The 19,979-nt window shown below is 37.8% G+C and overlaps 2 protein-coding genes across 3 annotated transcripts; both read right to left on the bottom strand.

The window, feature by feature from the left end:
* Positions 1-361: 361 nt before the first annotated feature.
* On the bottom strand, positions 362-1,766 carry foxd5 (forkhead box D5). The gene has a single exon (XM_026928447.3). It carries the CDS (start codon positions 1,565-1,567, stop codon positions 608-610), a length of 960 nt encoding a protein of 319 aa, XP_026784248.1. The 5' UTR covers positions 1,568-1,766; the 3' UTR covers positions 362-607.
* Positions 1,767-3,205: 1,439 nt separating this feature from the next.
* On the bottom strand, positions 3,206-19,878 carry cbwd (COBW domain containing). Of its 2 annotated transcripts, none has more exons than XM_053236154.1 (16): positions 19,774-19,878; positions 19,200-19,314; positions 18,079-18,169; positions 16,276-16,368; positions 15,939-16,030; positions 14,589-14,648; positions 14,026-14,063; positions 12,435-12,481; positions 10,721-10,807; positions 10,488-10,532; positions 10,103-10,159; positions 7,825-7,876; positions 5,894-5,962; positions 5,746-5,811; positions 4,623-4,752; positions 3,206-4,379 (listed from the first exon to the last, which is right to left on the bottom strand). In XM_053236154.1, the coding sequence occupies exons 2-16, from the start codon at positions 19,297-19,299 to the stop codon at positions 4,312-4,314; spliced, it is 1,095 nt and encodes a 364-aa protein (XP_053092129.1). In that variant the 5' UTR covers positions 19,300-19,314; positions 19,774-19,878; the 3' UTR covers positions 3,206-4,311. The 2 variants fall into 2 exon arrangements, with proteins under 2 accessions (XP_053092129.1, XP_053092128.1); XM_053236153.1 differs by lacking the exon at positions 19,774-19,878 and adding an exon at positions 19,530-19,754.
* Between the last annotated feature and the right edge of the window lie 101 nt (positions 19,879-19,979).

Raw genomic sequence — 19,979 nt, forward strand, 5'->3', positions numbered from 1 at the left:
ATGTTTAGGTGCTCTGCCTTGCACTGTCTACAAAATTACTCTTACAGATAAAGGGGCAAAAAAATGATTTATGTTATACATTATCCATTTATCCATAAAGTGAAAAACTGATGAATGGCTTTGCAACATAAGTGTGAACATTATGTAGAAGGTTTACTATGTTTTTATTAATATTTAAGGTACTAGGCCTACTAGATTCTTAAGGAAGCCAAATAATTCTGTTATTGCATCAGTGTAAAGGACTGGCACCTTCATGTTTGTGCGTGTCATCTTTTAAAATAAAAGCGTACACTAAATGGATAAAAAATAATAATGAACCATAAATGTTTCTTATACAAAACACGCTTGTCATTTTTTTAAATATAATAATCACATTTTATTTTTTGATTAAACACAAAACGACACAGTTTTCCGTATTTCCGCGCTACACACAAAAATACACACATATATTAACATTATATATTTACATTAAAGCTGTGTAAAAACGGCTTGTTGGAACGCATAAGGCAGCTGGGATTCACTGTATGTGCAAATAAAAGACACTTGTGTGCTTTAACAATAACATGATTGCTATAAACTGGTTCAGTTGTGACAGTCTATAGCATGTTCAGCAGTTAGGATAGAGCATTGGTAAGTTTTCTGTAAAGGGCACTGTGGCCAAAGCAAAAGGAGTCCGTGTCACTGGCAGAAAGCCGGGAAGCACACACGAGGCTGACCGCGAGAAGACATGTCCATAATCGACTGGAAGTTGGAGGACAGGGGTTTTGCGTGTGGGACTGTCTGATTTTGCCATGATGCTGTCGATAGTAAACGAGCACTTCTGCGTCTGGCGCTCGGGCCCCTGCTCGGGGAAAGTGAGGCGCGCCTGAGGCCCAAACTCTCCAGCTTGGAGGCCCTTAACATCAGCCACACTCTGACACGGGAAATACGGACACGGTGTGTATCCGAGAGGCTGCGTTAGAGGACGTCCTGACACGCAGTAAGGCCTCCCGTAGGATCGAGCACTAACGCCGGGATAAAGCACAAGTCCTTCTTTACAGTATTCAGGACGACTCCTCTTGAACCTCTTTCTCCTCCTCAGGAAGCTGCCGTTGTCAAACATGTCCTCCGAGGCAGGGTCCAGAGACCAGTAGTTGCCCTTGCCCGGGTTCCCAGGCTCCCTGGGGATCTTGACGAAGCAGTCATTGAGCGACAGGTTGTGCCGGATGGAGTTCTGCCACGCCGGAAACTTTGCCTTGTAGTAGGGGAACTTGTTGCTGATGAAGTCGCAGATGCCGCTGAGAGTGAGTTTCTTCATGGGGCTCTGCAGGATGGCCATGGTGATGAGGGCGATGTAGGAGTATGGAGGTTTAACAGAGCCGCTCGCCGGGCGGCTCGGGGTCGTGACCTCGCTTTCCCCGGAAGAGTCAGCTCCTGAAGTGTCCGCCTCCGCGCTGGACTCCGCCGGGGAGTCATCTGTGTCCCGACAAGGCAGGAAAAACTCTCCTCCATCACCCCCGACAATGTCTATTTCTTCTTCAGAGGAGGTGGCTGCGTGCTGAGGCGCTTCATCCATGGAGAGGATCATGATGAGTCCACAACAAGGGACGCAGCTTTAAGAAAATGCGCAAGCAAAGTCTCTTATGCGTGTGTGCGTGTGTGTGTGTGTGTGTGGTCTGCAGTGAGCTTCTTGTTTGCTGGTCCAGCTGGACTGATGGCCTATTTATGAGGACCCTCGCAGTCTGTTTCAGGCCACTGATGGTCAGACCAATAGGAGCGCAGATGCGCCGCAGGACCTGCGCAGGTGCGGGGCACCTCTGACCTGCTGCAGCCTCCTGACAAGTGATTTCCATCTCAATGCCATTCCAATAAACCCAATTTAAATAGCATACATTTGACTGTCTTTTGGAATTGCAACTTTTACATTTTTACTTTTTTTTTAAGTTAAAACAAGCTCACTTTTAATACATCTATAAATTGTTCCTGATTTTTATAAACCTGTTATTTATTTAATCAAATTATTTATTAATGAAGCATATTTGTTAAATTCTGTTTATTTGTACTTGAATGACTTCACTGAATCTAATATCCTGTGTTTCATTCAGTTAAAACTGATCACCCCAACACAGAATATTAAAAAGAAACTGTAATTCATTGGAAAGATATTATGAGCAGATATTTTAAAAGACTTTTGTATTAATATTTGCTACTTGCTGAATTACACACGTGGTTTTTGGATTTGCATAGATGTGTGAGGGTTTGCACATAATTCACATTATTCACGTTTTGTAGCCTATAAATTCTCATTAATAAACAAATAATAAATAATATGAAATATGTGAAAATGGGTGAAACGTTATTCTTGGAAATTGGTGCAGAATTTGTGCAGAAATAAACAGCACACTCAAAGAAAGGGTACTAAACTGTACCTCTGATTTATATACTTTTAGATTTATATACCTTTAGATTTATGTACTCTAAAAGCTCATGCTCTGTACCCTTTCATCTGGAGGTGTATATCTATAAGGTCGTGTATGATACTTGCAGATTTGCCTGCCTCTTCTGAAGCAGGAGCTCAGTGGGAGCTGAGGTGAGACTTGGGAGTGTTTTTTTCACCCCACGCCTGTAAAGTGAGGATTAAACCGCGGATGCTTTTCCCGCAGGACCCCCTGGGTTTGGTTTAGTTTGCCACCTGAAGCTCGCGGCGGGCGGTGCGACCATGAGAATGACCGTGGAGCGCCTCCCTGGCCTGCGTGAGGATGGGCGCTTAGACGCCGCTAAACGGCTCTTTAGCATGAGAATGCAGTAGGAAACGGCGCAGCTGTGTTACAGCCTGCAGGGGAACACGGCGGTGTTTTATTACGGCCACATGAATGACCTGAACCATCCTCAAAGCAAACGTGTTGGCTTAAAGCAGTTAGCACTGATCTCACGTGCAGCTGAAAGAGGGATGGACCACAGCCCATCCACTTCCTCACAGTGGGGAAGGGGGGGGGGGGGGGGTGTTAGTCCTCTGAGACCTGCCCACATTTACCATCCTAGTCAAATTAAATAGGTAAACAAAACACATCATCATCTACTCCCATCACGAAACATGAAATGCCAAATATATAACATCACATCTTAATCAAAATGGGATATGGTGTTACCTACTAAACAGATTCAAATCCAGCACGTCACACTGTAACAATGTGCAGAGAAAGACCATGTGGGCGGAGCCAGTTCCTTATATTCAAATGCATTTTTATATTCATATTCATTTATTCACACTTACAAGATTTTCGTGGAATAGTGAGACTTTGTCACTTTACAGCATTAAAATCCTGGGTGTTAAACGGGTGCTTCAAGTAATCGAGAATCTCACACGTAGCAGCATACAAAACAAAATCTGTCTCATTAACAAATCACAAAACTATCAACTTTAAGTTTCTCCTGTGATTGATTTCTTTTTTCTACATTGCAGTTTGGCTAATTAATTTCACCAAAAAAGGACTTAAACTTACTTGTTTTTAAGCACAAAATAGCAATAATAATAATAATAATAATAATAATAACAATAATAATAATATTGTTATTAAAATTTATGCATGATAGGGGGCTTGAATTACTCTGATGAATAGAATCAGTTTAATATAAAACATTATTTATTTAATCACTGTTTATAATCGTTTGCAATAATTAAATTTGCTCATTAACACAAGTGTCAAACAACCTAACAATTTAAAAAAAAAAAAAAAAAACAAAAAACAGCAGATGTGTGTACAGGTATCAGTCCACTGCTGCAACTTGGTGAAAGTTGATGGCTGCATGTTTGACAGCAGTTATTCAAGTACTCTCTCAGAGAAAAGGCTGAATATAGAACTCTTAAAGGTTCTCCATAAGAGAGGGTTCTTGGAAGATTTTTAGCAAGCTAAGAACCTTTAACTACCCTAAGTATCCTTGAAAGACCATTTTTCTAAAAGGACGTGTCATGTAGTGTTGAGTGTAGCTTTTCTTTGACATCAAAAACCAAGTATCTTAAAAAAATAAAACTTTACAGACTACAGACACTCTTGTAACCACACAAGAGCTCACTAATACAAGGTCCTTTCTGACATGAGTACCTAAATATCACAGTCATAGTCATGAGCACCACAAATGGAGTGCAAACTTCTGTGTATGGCACCATAAACTATGACTGTAAACATATTTGAAATTACAGTCTGCTTGTATAAAAGCATCTCAGAATAGTACCACTGGTCAGCGGTCAGCTTTACTTTGTCTATAATCATATGTAATATGGCAAAAACCAGTCCTCGATCCACACTCCTCCTTTATGATGCCTCTATTCTATCAGTCCTCTCCAGTAGAGACTAAAGAGAGGAACTCTTTCTTTAAAAGGTCTCCATCCAGATGGCGACCTGAAATCAATAGAATATGTGTGTTATGACTGCTTAAATCAACACCAATTATACATTATACTACAACTTGAAAAGTGACATTGTGAGTCTATATTTTCTATATTGGTTAAGATTAAAAATGTGGGCCAGGACTAAGCTTAATCCAGAAATACCTAGCCCAAAAAGCAGGAAGTATTTCTAGATAACACAGCTTAGACTAATGAACAGCATGAACAAACATGCAGGAAAAGGTGGACTTCTCACCGATGAAGACCAGTCGATTGATCCTGGGCTCTCCATCTGTCCAGGCCTCGGGTGTTTCTTCCAGCTCGTAAAGCTCATGAACGCCCTGCAGCATTGCCTTCTTCTCTTTACCATGCAAAGACAAGATGCCCTGTGCAACACAACACACACATCAGTGATTAATCTGGTTTAAGCAGGTCTTGTGTTCATATAATTTCAGTGTGGGGAAAAAAAAAAAAAAAAAACAACAACATGGCGTCAACATGACTTTATTAATTTTTTTTTTACTTTCACAGGTAAATAATAAAGCATACTGACTATTGATTATATGTCTATCAATAGTTCCGCATAGCATTTTAACTGAAGTTTTTTTCCCCCATCCATGTTAAACATCATTGCCATCGTTGATAATTACGATACTAATTACACATTGTAATTGTAATATACATTTTAAGTATGAATTTATTCTAATAAACCTATTAGTGTAATAACATTGTATTAGTGTACCTTTAGGATGACAAAGAACATGATTTGAAGATAATGTAATAAGTCAATTTACAGTAGTACAATAGTCATTACACGGGATTTTTTTTTTCAGGTTTATTTTTGTGTTCAAAGAACAAGAATTTTACTTTCACTTGAGTCTGTCTGAAACCCCATCATTTTAATTCCCCTTTCTTAAAATGTACCGTAGAATTCGTCAGTCAGTGAAGCTAAATGTTATACTCCGGTGAAATATTACTTTCTACAAGTACAGCTCACATAACCAGTTGTGCAGTTAAATAAATAGTAATTCTTGAAGAGTTTGTTTAAGCCCAGTGGGTTTACAGCTGCTCATTTTATTGCATATTTCACACTTTCCCATAGCTACAAGTCCAGAAGGTAAACATAACACAGACAGAATTGTCTTTAAAAAAAAAAAAAAAAAGAAGAAGAAGCAAAGCAGAAAGGAAAAGCTCAACATACAATACCCATACTTGAGGATTTTAAGTTCATTCAGCTTTTAGTTAGCAGCACTGTACTTTGTAGAAGAGTAGGAGCTTTTACTTCACTTTTACTGAAGTAACTTCAAACTGCTGCTCTTCGCATCCCTAGAAATCTTCTTCTACAGGATAGATGATCTATGAGAATATTTTAATCTCACCTTTAAGCGAATGACATTCATAGGCAGTCCTGCTTTGTTCTTAAACGTTTTTTCCCATAAAAGGTCCTACAACACAAAAAATACAAACACTATATAAGTTGCTGTTACATGTCACTAACGGATGTATTTTATTAGCGGTTATTCGTACCTGAATAAACACATTTAAATGGTCCTCGGAGACGCTTCCAGGTACTTCAAATGTAACTGTTAATATATCCTGTAAATTACAGGAACAAATAAAATAATAAGTTTACAACAAATCTGTAGCTAAATATTTCAACTGTTAAAAAAAAATACCAAATGTGTGAAGAACAATAACAAAGCATTGGCAGAAGTAGTATTAATAGGATTTCTGTATGGCACCACAAACACAGTTAATGTCTTATCACCAAATGTGTTAAAGAGGTTAATTTCCTCAAGAGGCCAGTATCAGTTTTTGCACACAGTCTTGGTCAACTCGTCTTTCTTCACCCCCCAAACTCGTGAACTTCCCTGGGGCATTACAAGACCACTTCGCAGATATTTAAACCATTGTTTGACAGTGTCGAGGTAACACACTTCCTTTTTTCCTCTGGAATAACAACAGAAAACAGGGCTCTCGTTTGCATGAAAAGAGCAATGGGGCTCGTCTCGGTGAGAGGAGGGGTGGGGGGTGGGGGGACACATGCGGGAAAAGATCGAAGGCCAATACTAAAACTAAACCAATCTCCCCCCAAACCACATACACCAGCTCTTACACTCCTAAACAATGAATATGGGAAGGAAATATAAGCAAATTGAGGCCTTTAAACCTTGAGAAAATCCTTTGAGCAAAAGGATCCAGAGTTAAGACCTAATTGGAGATATAAAGAGCAGAAGTCTCGAAGGTTCAGATATTTTATGTCAGTGGCTTTGAAGTAAAGGGGGTTGGGTATTCTTGCAGTAATTTGTAATTTGTAGTAATGTGATGAATGTTATATTAACCACTTTAATTCCCAGAACCAGTTGGTGGTTCAGAATTCAAGATTCAAAGGTATGTGCTTAAAAGATTTACTTTCTTCTAACTACACACCTTTACTATTAAAATTTATTAAATAATTCACTGTAGTTACTAAAAATATACATTAAGATCAATAACTGAAAAAAAAAAAAAAAAAAAAAACACTTCCCAAAAGGTTAATATATTCACTGAAATACATTAAGGTGTGGAGAGATTACGCACTGGTGTAATCACGTGACAAACTGCTGAAACAGTCATTTTTTGTGGGTGTGAGCTGGGAATTTCATCAAAAATATGTAAGAAACTTTAAGGTTAGAGAAAACACAGAATGGGCCCAAATGTAATATTTTTGGCACTAAACAGGCCCACATTATAATGCTGCTATTGGACACTTTTACTGTTATGAGTCTTTTTTGCTGCTACTTTTCACCCAACATTGCTCCACTACACTACACAATAGCGTACACACAATACAGAGCATAATATTGTTCTCTTGTCCTGTCTAGTTAATGTGCAGTGCTCTGTGTATTTTGTGTGTAATTGGTATAAGTGTTGCATCACGGTCCTGGAGAAAAACATTTCGTTCCAGTGTACACAAGCCATATAGAGGAACGACAATAAAAACCCACTTGACCTGATATATTGTGGCATTGATTTGCCACTGAATGGGCCCATATCTCGTATTTGTAGCACTGAATGGATCCAAATGTAGCATTTTTGTACTAAACTGACCCAAATGTAGTATTGCAGAATGGGCCCATACGAAGTAATTATGGCACTGAATTGGTCTACGTGTAGTATTTATGGCACAGAATGGGGCCATATGTAGTATTTTTTGCACTGAATGAATGCAAATGTAGCATTTTTTGGCACTGAATGGGCCCAGATGTAATAATTTTGGCAGTGAATGGGCCCAAATATAACATTTTTGGTGCTGAATGGGTCTAAATATAGCATTTTTTGGCACTGAAATGCCCAAATATAGTACAGGTTTGAGTACTTGTATCTTAATGCTGAAATGCTTATGTGCTGAAGACCATCTGCATTCTAAATCACAGTTTTCACAGGTCATTACTTCGTTATGTACAACTAATGATCACCTTGTCTAGATGTGCGTGCGTTGTTTTCATTAGCTGTAGTTTCTCCACCAGCCTGAAAGACATACAATACAATGATCAATGATGACAGTGTCATTTGAATATAAAACAACTCCACAGATTCTTTTTAAGGCCTTAAACATCAAAGTGCTTCTTACAGATGTACAGTCTCAGCAAAATCCCTACAAAGAGCTGGATTTAGGTGCCCGTCTTAAATGGAATCTACATGCTGGTGAGAGAAAAGGAGTTTTTGTGGGCAGAATGTGAGAGACTAAGAACGATGGAGAGGAGTCCATGACCCCTAAGGGAGGGTAAACGTTACCCTCTGGATTACTCTCTCCGCTGGGAGTACCACACAGGCGGAACAGAGGGGGGTCGCCCCAGCACAGGGGGCAAATGGGGCGCGCTAAAAGGCTGAAAGGGTGGCTGTATGGACACGCGTCGGTAGAGGTTCTATGTGGTGGAGGCTTTAATCCTCTGCAGCTGGCCTCTCCCATTCACATTAACACTGTTTCACTCTGCTCACCGCTTAGTAACTGTCTTGTGTTGTAACTCAGGTCATCTAATTAAAGGCGCACTTTGTAGGGATAAATGAGTAATCTGTCTTTTGCTCCCAATGTTCATCACTGTTTTCGATAATTTGAGCTAATCTACTTTATCTGCATGTCAATGTTTGAGCTGGCCTGATCATCTTTTACTGTCTGATCAATCCCTCTGTGGCTTTTGTAACAGTCTATGCAATTTATGATCTATGACTAAGAGCGTTGGTAAACAGTAATTTTCATAGACTTTAAAGTCTATTCAGCAGCTGAATCCTTGTATTACAGTCTTAATATGATGCTTGGGTTAAAGCAGAGATTAAAGTGGAAGAAAATCCTTATGACTTAAATGTTCTCATTTAACATTTTTGTTAAATGAATTGATCTCATTAAGAAAGAATTTTTTACTATTAATGCATTTTGTTTTCACTATGGGGAAACAAAAGATTTTTAGAAGACAGAAAGATCACTAGAAAGAAAAGTCAATATAAATTTTCATTTATAAAATATGCTATTAAGTAATGGTTATCAAATGTTCATCAAATGTTCTAAGGGGGTTTCACATATAACTTTTTGGGCCTATGGTTAGATAAGAAACTTTCATTTAAGATTTATGTGATCAAGTTAATGAAATTATTTTTTTTTTTTACATAGAAACAAATTTTGTTTTCTTCTTTTAGTAACAGGAAACCTGTTATTCAAGGAACATACTGACCCATTTTAAATTACAGGAATAGGTCCAATCTACCACACTAAAACCTAGCTAGACTAAGTATTTCATAGTACTCTATTTTATTAAGAGCAAACATAAAGAATATGCATTACTATGATCTTTGCAAAAAAAAAAATAAAAAATATGGGTTGGCCTTCAGTATCCACAGACCCTTGTTTTTGTGTAAAATATTTAATTGTAAAAGGTCTATATATACACATCCACAATGAATTATTATTACTAATGTTCCAGTAATTGGATATCACTACAGTTGCCAGTAAACAGAACTGAAAGAAGTTTGAAATTTGAAACTGAAATGAAATTTTTAAAAAATTTTAAAAACTGTACAGCGTGGAACCAGTTAAGCATTTTAACTGATTTGATTTCACAGGAACTGTAATTCTGTGTATTTGGCATCTTGACTTTTTTTTTTTAAATCATGATCTCTCATATCTCATTTTGTAGGTTAAATTTAATCTTGTTTTAATAATTTTATTTCATTATTGCCATTTTATGATTGTCTGTAGCTTTTATTCCATAGGTAATTCCTATTTGCACAATTTTATTTATGCATTTAATTTTGACTGGATTAGTATTATTTATCATTATTTTCTTGTCTCATTTCAGTAAATTGTTTATTAATAGTTTGTATTAATATTTCAGAGTTATTTAAGCCCTCAGAAGAAACGCTCTGCTTAAAAATAAAAAGTGAAAACAAATTTCTAATTAATATAAACAGGGTAGCAGCTGGGGGGCTTATATCTACTCCGATGATTCAAGATTATTTAAACCATCCTGCACTGCTTCTGCACTGCCTTGGTAGCACTTGCTATATGCTCCTATATCTAATGAAACCAGCTGCATGCGACATACAGTGTCACAAAAGTCAAATATGTCCAGAATATAATTTTATGCCAATAGAACCATGTACAGAACATTTCCTTTGGAAGAACAAAAGCACTGGAGTAACATTTCATTCATGTTTTCATCAATGAAACGTCACCTTAGCTGTATTGAACAACCATCTTACCTTACACTATCTTTGGTATCAAAAGAATGCAGATCTAACACCTGAGACAAGTCGACCCTACAAGGAGAAATGTCATCATAAATGTGAGAACAATTTAAAAAGGTCAACTTCAGTAAACCCCATTCCAGGCTGAGATAGTGCTGAAATTGCCTGTGCAGACAGAAGCAACAAATACTAATAGCTAAAGGTGCTTGTGTACTGTCATGCTTGATATGCTTCATTTTTGTTACCACTTCAGGACTGGACAGATTTTGTGAGTGTGTCATTTTATGACCAGAGAAAGTTCTAATCTTGCTCCTTCAAAATGTGCGTGAGAGTACTCGCACACTTTTTGAACTGAAAAGAAAAAAAAATGTCAGTGGTTCACTTTTTTGCACAAACTCACCTGGACCTTTGTGTTTCCAGGATCCTGACGAGGCCGTTAATAGACCTGCAATGCAGAGAGCAACAGAGCAATGTGAAAATGGCTTCATAAAGAAGTTTCAACATTATAACATTGATAGTGAATGGTAAGTAGAGAGAAAAATGGTGCAATGCACAATGAGAAATGACAGCTGAATGTGGTGGTCTTACACTATCTAGTTAAAAATACTGTAAAGTGCAGCCGTGGATTCATACCTGACTGTGTCTCGAAGCTGATCGAGCTCAGAAGTGTTCACCAGATCTGTTTTATTAATTATCGTCAGATCAGCGAGGGCTATCTGCCTGAAAAAAAAAAGAGAGAAAAGTACAAATAGGTCATTAGCAGTGCTGTGTTCCTTGTGTGTCGTGCACCTTGTGTGAGTGTGTGTGAGAAAAAGAGAGAAAAGCAGGCAATGCACAAAAGACCAAAGCCATCGTATAGCTTTTCACACTCTTTATTACCGTCTTCAAATACCCTATTCACTAATATATGCAAAAGACTGAGTGTGTGTGTGTGTGTGTTTGTCTAGAAGCATAAACACACACTCTTTGTTGTTTTGTGTCCCCCCACTTGTTGTCTTACAGCGTGTGGGTGGTATACTCAAAAGGCCCCACCATTTTGTGTGCTAGGAAAACACAAACAGAGAACAGAGGCAGAGACGACGGCCTCGGGACACTTGTGAGCATTCCAGCGTGCTCAAATCATCTCCAGCATGTCTCAGTAACAGCAGCTGAGCAGAGAGAGACAGCCTCATACAGCGAGACGACTCTTCTGCTACCATTATCAGCGCCCAGCCATATGGTGGATTTAAGGGAAATAACGTTATAATGATCAGTGTTTAACAGCACATCCCGAAGTGTTTTATTCCACTTATACCACACTTTGGCAACAATATAAATTTACTAATCAGTGACAAATGATGCTTTTTATCTGTTTATCATTACATTACAATGATGTCCATGAGACAAGTCACCAACTGTTTTTAAATATATGTTTTTAAATTCTTTTATTAATAGTCTTAGATGTGTAGAGCATCCACCACAAAAGTCCCAGTGAATGAGATGTTACTATAGAAATAATAAAGTATTAGAAGGAGCACAGTAATAATAAACCTGTGATTTGCTTTGCAGCCAGAACTGTTGTCAGAGCTGCTGTTAAAGAAAATTAATCAACACCTTCTGAACATTCAGAATGAAGAATTCAACAGCTTTGTTATTTTATTTAACTCATACCAGACTATTACTAAAAAAGCTCTGTGTTCAGCCATATAGATGGTTATCTGCTCCAGAATTATTATTTTTTAGACTGATCAAATTTACAGACAGACAATTTGTACTGGATTAAAACATCAGATGTTGTTAGTTTTGTCATAACTAAACAACTCTCAGTGTTAATCTGTATGCAAATAGGATCACACAGAACTTACTTTTAAAATACAAAGATCTGTAAATATATAAAGAAAATCTAAACGAAATTGGGTAAAAAATTTTTTAATAAAACTGACCTTATTCTGTTGGTGTTTTTAATGAAGAAACAAAAGGAGTCATTTTGTTTAACTGTGTATATGGTCAACTAAGAAATATGAAAAACATAATTATATGGCTTTTAGACAGACAGTGAATTAAAAGGAAGAAAAACTATTGATTTTTTGCAGTAAAAATAATTATTCATGGAAATTACTGGACTTTTAACTTGTACCAAAATTGCACTACATTGTATTTTACCTTGTATGTGTAGAAATTTAAAAAAGTACAAGCAAATGAGCCTTGCTTTTTCCCCCAATAAAATGAAAATAATGCATTGAAATTCAAATCTGATTAAAAAAAAAAAAAAAACACAGAAAAAGACAGTTCTTTTCCTTCTGAAGTGAGAAAATTAACTGAGTCAACATTATTACACACAATTCTAATCAGGGAAGTGTTCATTTACCTTACAGCTTCATTTATCAAGCCTCCTGGTTTCTCTTCACTCAGATGCTACAAAATAAAAAGCAGAAAGAAATCAGAGCAGATAATGAAGATAAAGTATACAGGCCTTGTGACGGTTTTGATCAGTTGGGTTGAGATGAGGTGAAGGCCATATATGTAAGTAATGCATTACATTCAGTGAGCACTTGTGTAATGTGGATGGCGAGATTATTATCCTGGATTATTATTATTATTATTATTATTATTATTATTATTATCCTAACAGGATAGAAATGTTTCATCATAAATGATAAAGGAGAACAGTCAGAAGAACTTTGTATTGATTTGCAGGGACTGAGCCATGGGTTTTCCCATTCATTTGTCACAATCTGTATTAATACAATAAAAACTGTGTATTTTATCTGTGTCCAAGAACAAAATATTAGAGTTTGCCCAGCAACTCTAATGTGTTCTTATCTATAGCACATCAGGATATAGATTTTAAAAAACTCTAATAAATGTGCTACTCATCACAAGAAGTGAAGTGACAGCTCTGAAATGAAACGGAAATGATGCAAACTCGACACAGAGGTTCAATCACCAAACTATGATAACTTCCAAACAGTTTGCTTATTGAAAAGATAATCTGTTTTTGCTTATCACTTGGGCTGGCAGGGTGTGTGGTAGGATGTGAGATTTTTCACTGGCCTTGTTAAATCTGTAATAACAATGACCCCAGAGACCAGGCCTCTGTCATCTATGAGAGCCATCACACTTGTCCACACTAACCCCAGACCCTGGCAATCATTCACACTGACAGCAAAGAAATAAAAGCTGAACATGTCCAGGCCAGTAAGCTGTGAGGAGAGCAGGGGTAAAATCAACTCTCATTAAAGCTCCATTTCACCACACACACACATACACAACCACATCTGATGAACACATCAGGTCTTGGTGTGGGAGTGGGCACAAAGGTGACAGGCCCATTAGAATGATCTGTTCCAATTCCCACAATTCCCTTAGTTTCTATCATCCCCTCCCTCTCCTGAGCTCCCCAGAGGGGACGAATGGGCTGAGGTGCCAGCAGGAGCGTAAACGGGGACGACCTGCTGGCTCTGACACCCTTCAAATGGTGCCCTATTATCCAGGTGTCACTATCACTGTCCTTCTCCAATGCTCGGTGGAGGAAGCGACATGTGGGGAAGGGCACAAAAGAATGGACACTTCACAACTCTAAAACAAAGAGAGGTGATATGACGAAAGTATTGCCTCTGGGCCTTGTCCAACCTAGCTTGTGGAACTGCTTGATAATAAAGATATTCGAATCTATTCTACCATTGCACAAGTACAATGAAGCTGGGTTTGCAACTTCCTTACTAGTTGCTATATAAGAAATAATAAATAAGGAATATAATAAAAAAGAGTATCCTATGTGTGCAATCAAACAATAGCTTCATTTCTTCAAGGTTCCTCCCATGACCAAAAGGCAAGAAACAAGATGACTCTACTTTAGTGTTGTTTTCCAGCTCCTAAATCTTGCAATGGAATTACTGTGCATTAGCAACATAACTCAGACCATACAGTTTATACAAATATCCTACTGCTTCACTCACCAGCATTCCGTATTTCGCATCAATAACTGTAATAATGCCTGAAACGAGAATTTAAAAATATGTAAAATATAACAACCATGAATGTGCACTTTTATATGTCGCACCATGTGCTGAAATTCTCTGGCATTGGATGGGGAGTAAATGAGATTTTTAAGGGCATTTGTAGTAGTAATTTGTAGACATTTGTTGTTGAAGTATACTGGATTTCCCACTCACACAGCTCTTCTAAACAGAGAAACAAAGACAACAATTCAATAGAATTAACATGATTAACATGATTATTTTCTCACTATCAATCTTTAAAAATGCATGCCAGAAGACAAAACTAAAAATATTCAAGTAAAGAAAATGAGAACAGAGATAGGCGTTATGGTGATAAAATGTGGACTAAATGTTGACTGTTGTAACCATAATAGGATGAGATCTGCTTGAAATCTTCTCTGTAAAACAAATATAGAACAGAAGTGGCATATGTCTATAAAAAGAGTTAGTGGAAATAGGGATAGGGATAGGGACAGAGATGAAGAGATAGAAACATACATGTGTAGCTATCGACATCTTACCGTCCAGGTAAAGATCACTTCCTAGTTCTGCATCAACCCAGAACATTGAGGCAACTGCTCCTAAAGTGGAGAAACATAAAAAAAAACTACTGTAACCACTACAGGACTTACAATGATGAGTTTTATTTTTCCCACAATTTCGAAAAGAAAAATATAAAAACTTTGGGATACTGGGATATCAATGCATGGGCTGTAACTAAACTAAAATCATTTCTTAATAATGTATTATTAAAGGTAGCAGCTTAAACAAGTTCCTATGTGCTTTAAAATGCATTAACAAATTTCACGGGTGGTTTGAGGTTTTTTTCACTACAAGATCTGTTTTGTTTGTTTCCATGCTTTTCAACTTTTCTGGTTTGAGTGATTTCACAGATTCATGCAACAGAGTTGGCCAATCTTGTTCACATAATGGACTTTTGTCCAGCCGTCAGGGTAGAATAAGAAAGCACTGTAAATATTTGATAGGCTGGTAATGAAAGTGGTGTTCTTAAAAGACATTGGACACATAACCCATTCAGGCTACCACCACATTGTTGGTGAGGGGACGATATCAATCCCATGAGACCCCACAGAGTGACAGGCCTGTCTCAGCCAATGACAAGCCAGAGTTATGAGACAAGCCCGGGTCTGAGCACGCTCTGTCAGCTCCACATGTTACTTTGTCCGCCAGACCCAGACAGGCAATGGTCCCTGACACCTGTCAATCATTTTTGCAGTCTGTTTGGCAGAGGTGATACCCCACATGACTTTCCTATTGATTTCTATTTTGTCGAAGCACTATCTGTCTGAGGATATTCCCTTCTTATGATTTGTTGAGGATGGATAATCTGAGTCCCACATGTTGCCTGCACTTGATGTAATGCATTTGAATGCGTCTTTTTTTTTTATTATTTTAAAAATGATCACTTAAAAATAATATATTTATATGTTAGTGTTAGAGTAACAGGTTTCTGGTGATCAGAAGGTTGTGAGTTTATATCGCAGAACTGGCAGAGAGCAACAGATAGCCCCTTACACAAAGCTCTAACCCAGTGTTCGTCAGTTGGTCGCCAACGTATTTTACCAGCTCGAACCAAGTACCTGGAAAATACTGTAGCAGAGCCAAACAATTGGCTGTAGTTCATTGACTCCAGTTTTCTAAACATGAACCAGTTCGACATCTGTAGCAGATGCTTTGTTTCTTGCTTGGAGTGAAATTTGCCTCACTGGTAAGTCACTCAGAAGTAAAGTGTCTTTAAAGTAAATGTCAAAGTAAAAGATTGACTAAACAAATATACATTAAGCATGGGCTATAAATGCACAGCAGTGACACAGACTGAATGAAAAAAAAACTTAAACTAGATGAATCACCTGGATCTGCCAGACCAGTCGTCTCTAGAAGAATGTAGTCAAACTTCCCTTTCTTTTCCATCAGATTTTCAATCGCTTTCAGGCCATTATCCCTACACATGGAGTGCATATCAAAAATAATGCAGAGAAAATATACACTCAGTTGCAGTTTATTAGATACACCTAGCTTGTAGCTATACTCATATAAGTGCACTCTGTAGGCCTACAATTACTGACTGTAGCCCATCTGTTACTAAGCACAATTTATTAACCCTCCCAAAACTCATCAATCAGTAGAAAGAGACCACCACTGACAAGATGAGCTTCCTAAACTGATCTGAGTTAAGCAGAGTCATACTTCACCGAGCAGCACAGACAGCCGTTCCTGAGTTCCAGCCACTCTTCATACAGCTCTCCTGCCTGACTCACTGCCAAGGACTTCTCCAGAGCACTGCCTGCACACCACCACACACACACACAAACACACACAAACACCAGGAATTTTTCTGTATAATATCAGGAAAATCACATCACACGTTTCAGAATATGGTTTTGAATGCTTCTTTGACTTCATTTGGATTTGTTCTGTGGATCCTGACCAAGCTGAAAGACCTCACAAAGAGACGGACTATTATTTATCCACTTGAAGTAACTGAAAACAGCTGATCGCAAAGTTCTTACACACACACACTGACCGTCAAATAAAGTAAGGCATGGAAGTGTGTTGCATGAGATCAAATCCAGTCTTGCAATTATAAGGAGTATGAATACTTTTAAAAATCTTCTTTTTCTTTTTTAAATTTAGTAACTTGATGCATTGCTTCGGCCTTCTTCTTTTGATTTTTGACAATACACACATCAACTCATAAAAAACTATTTGAACTATTAAACTCACATTAAACTGTCTGAGGAGCGCCATGCAAGTCTATGTTCAAAATCCCAAAATTCTTTGCAGCCTACTCACACTAAGCAACACCCAAAAGCAATATGTAGTATGCAGTATGCAGAGCAACAGGAATATTTCCAGTACCCGAATGACGTACTAATCCAGAGCTCTCTTTGTGGTTTGACGCACTTGACCATGCATTTCACAAAAAGTTATTCTATTCTGAACTAATGCCCTCAATTAGTTTGGATCACTCAAGTGTCAGGATACTGAAGACACAGATCAACACTAACCCTGTAGCTCTGCTGCCTCCTTCAGGACAGTGCTTTAATAGCAATTCAGAAAACATCTTTCTTATTTATTAGGACAGCTGAATCATGAATAATGCCAAAAGCAATAAAGACACAGCACATCATTGCAACATGAAAAAAACATGGTGAAATAAAAAGCAAAAAAGGACATTGTTCTCACATCTGCTGATCTTTTTTAATCTTAGTTAATTAATGAGTGTGGATTTACTTTTTAAAGAATAAAATGCTGAAAACTTGCTGTCAGAATGGAAGAAAATATAATCTACAGTATACAGACAGAAGCATTAACCTGCATGGGGTTTTAAAGCTGTTCACACTGACAACATTCATACCTGAAGTGCTTTCATAATAATATAAAGCACCTTCTGAATTTTCAGCAAAGATGTCACCAGTGATAGTAAATTCTCAATTTTTGAGACACTAATATCTAAAATTACTGCTCTCATGTTGATGTGGAAGTTTATTCATTTAATTTCTTTCCAAAAAGATATTTATAATACATTATTTAACCACCCTTAAAAGACAGGATAAATTATGCTCATCACTCCCAATCCCATAGAGGACGGTGACTGGAACATGAATTTATTACCTTCTAGCACCTGTCTTGTGCCACAGATTAAAATGCAGGGTCATTGTGTCATCTAAAGAGGTGCTTAGCATTTAGTTTTTGTCCTTTTACAGTGCTTCACAGTAGAATGCTTTACTTTTCTTTTCTTTTTTTAAAGCAGTATTATTATTATTTTTTTTTGTGATCCAGCAATGTAAAAATATAAAGGTTTCGATCTTCGTTTTACTATATCTTCCTCATGTCACTATGGGAAAAATATGTGTGCTGCATTTTACATTTTTCCACTCTGATTAAATTTAAATATGGCATGGATTACTCCCCACTTTCATTATCCTTTCCCTTTCATTTTTCTAATCCACAATCTCTCTCCTTTCTGTTGTAATCTTTTTTGTTTACTTGCCTTCACCAAACTCATTGAGTATGACTGCTATTCTTTTGTTATGCCGCTCGGTCAGTATGTAATTCAAGAGTGTCGTCTTCCCAGCACCTGGAAAAGACATATTGGGGGAAAAACAATAATATGTTTCAATTTTTGGAATCAATAAATTTATTTTGAGTATAAGAAACAATGCACTTTCCTCAGAAAGCATTTTCCTACTACAGCATTTTCCTCAGAAGGTGTATTTTCAGATAAATAGCTGGTTCCTGTTGTGCATTTATAACTTTATAATTCTTAACTCTGTCCCAAAATAGGGGAAATGGCAGTTCACTGTGAATCGTGTGCCAGCCCTGATATGAAAATAAACAAAACCATATGCCAACTGAGCTTCCATTCCTGCATTCCCATAAAGTTCATGTTTTACTCTGAATCTTTTCAAGATTCAAACTGGCATTTAAAATCATAGAGTGACAGATTAAAGTTCATATACACTATATGGCCAGAATTTTGTGGACACCTGACCATCACACCCATATGTGGTTCTTCCACAAACTGTTGCCACAAAGTTGGAAGCACACAATTGTCTAGAATATGTTTGTACACTTTAGCATTACAATTTCCCTTCACTGGAACTAAGAGGCCCAAACCCTAACCCTTACCCAGCACGACAATGTCCGTGATCACAAAGCGAGGTCCATGAAGACGTGGTTTGGCATGGTTGGAGTTTAAGAACTCGAGTGGCCTGCACAGAGCCCTCATCTCAACCCTACTTATAACCTTAGAGATGAACTAGAATGCTGACTGTACCCCAGGTTTCCTCACCTGACATCAGTGCCTGACCTCACTAACGCTCTGGTGGCTGAACTGGACAAATCCCCACAGCAATGCTCCAAAATCTAGCAGAAAGCCTTCCCAGAAGAGTGGAGTTTATTATAACAGCAAACTGGGGACTAAATCTGGAATGGCATGTTCAACATGCACACATGGGTGTGATGGTCAGGTGTCCACAAACCTTTGGCCATATAGTGCAGGTTTATAAAGCCAGGATTAAATAACGTCTTAAATGCAAAGTTTGATTTGTTAAAGCTTAATCTTTTTTAGTCTCTGGCTTCAGTAAAACAGAAAGTGAAACACACACCCAGGTAGCCGGTGATGATGGTGACAGGGATCTGAGCTGCAGGTGTGGTGCTCTTCTCCTCAATAGGAACCAGCTCTGGACAGTCATCTTCCTCATCCATCAGACCCTTCTCAAGCTGGATACGGTATTAGTGAAATAAAGAGAACATGTTTTCACACAGCATTCAACAGACAACTGCTTTTCGTACTTGTGCCAGCATTAGGGCCAGCAGTCAGGACTGTACACTTGGCTTGCAAGTATTTCACCACACAGCGAAGTTAGCCGGACAGCTAACTAGCTAACTAGCTAACTTACACCTAATAAAACTAATGGCACAAAAATGCAGCTTACGTTATACTGTAGTTTCTAATTTCCTCGTCTCTTTAGGAGGTTGTTTTAAATGGAGATAAACTCGTGCCTGCAGTGAAGGCGGTGTATCACGAATTACGGTCCCACTGTAGCAATTGCTTCTTAGAACAGTTCCTAGCTTATCGTGTCTTCGTAAAAATTACGATATACTCTATTTTAGTACATGTGAAATGTAAATTTAAGAGTTTTATCTCTTCAAAGAAAGACATGAACTCAGTTAACTTACACAGCTATGTAGAATACTGTAGTGATGTGTCGTTTGCGAACGAGTCGGGTCATTGACCCGGTTCTTTCACGTAAACATTGAGAACCGACTCGCACATACTGGATATAGCTGTGTTTTTTTGGAAGTTTTTAGAAGTTTCAACATCTGAGTTGTTCATCAGTGTGAATGGTTTGGTGTGTGTTTGACTCTCAGTGTTAGGAATGAAT

The sequence above is a fragment of the Pangasianodon hypophthalmus genome, chromosome 8 (genome assembly GCF_027358585.1).
Source record: "Pangasianodon hypophthalmus isolate fPanHyp1 chromosome 8, fPanHyp1.pri, whole genome shotgun sequence".
In the NCBI taxonomy this organism is placed as follows: Eukaryota; Metazoa; Chordata; class Actinopteri; order Siluriformes; family Pangasiidae; genus Pangasianodon; species Pangasianodon hypophthalmus.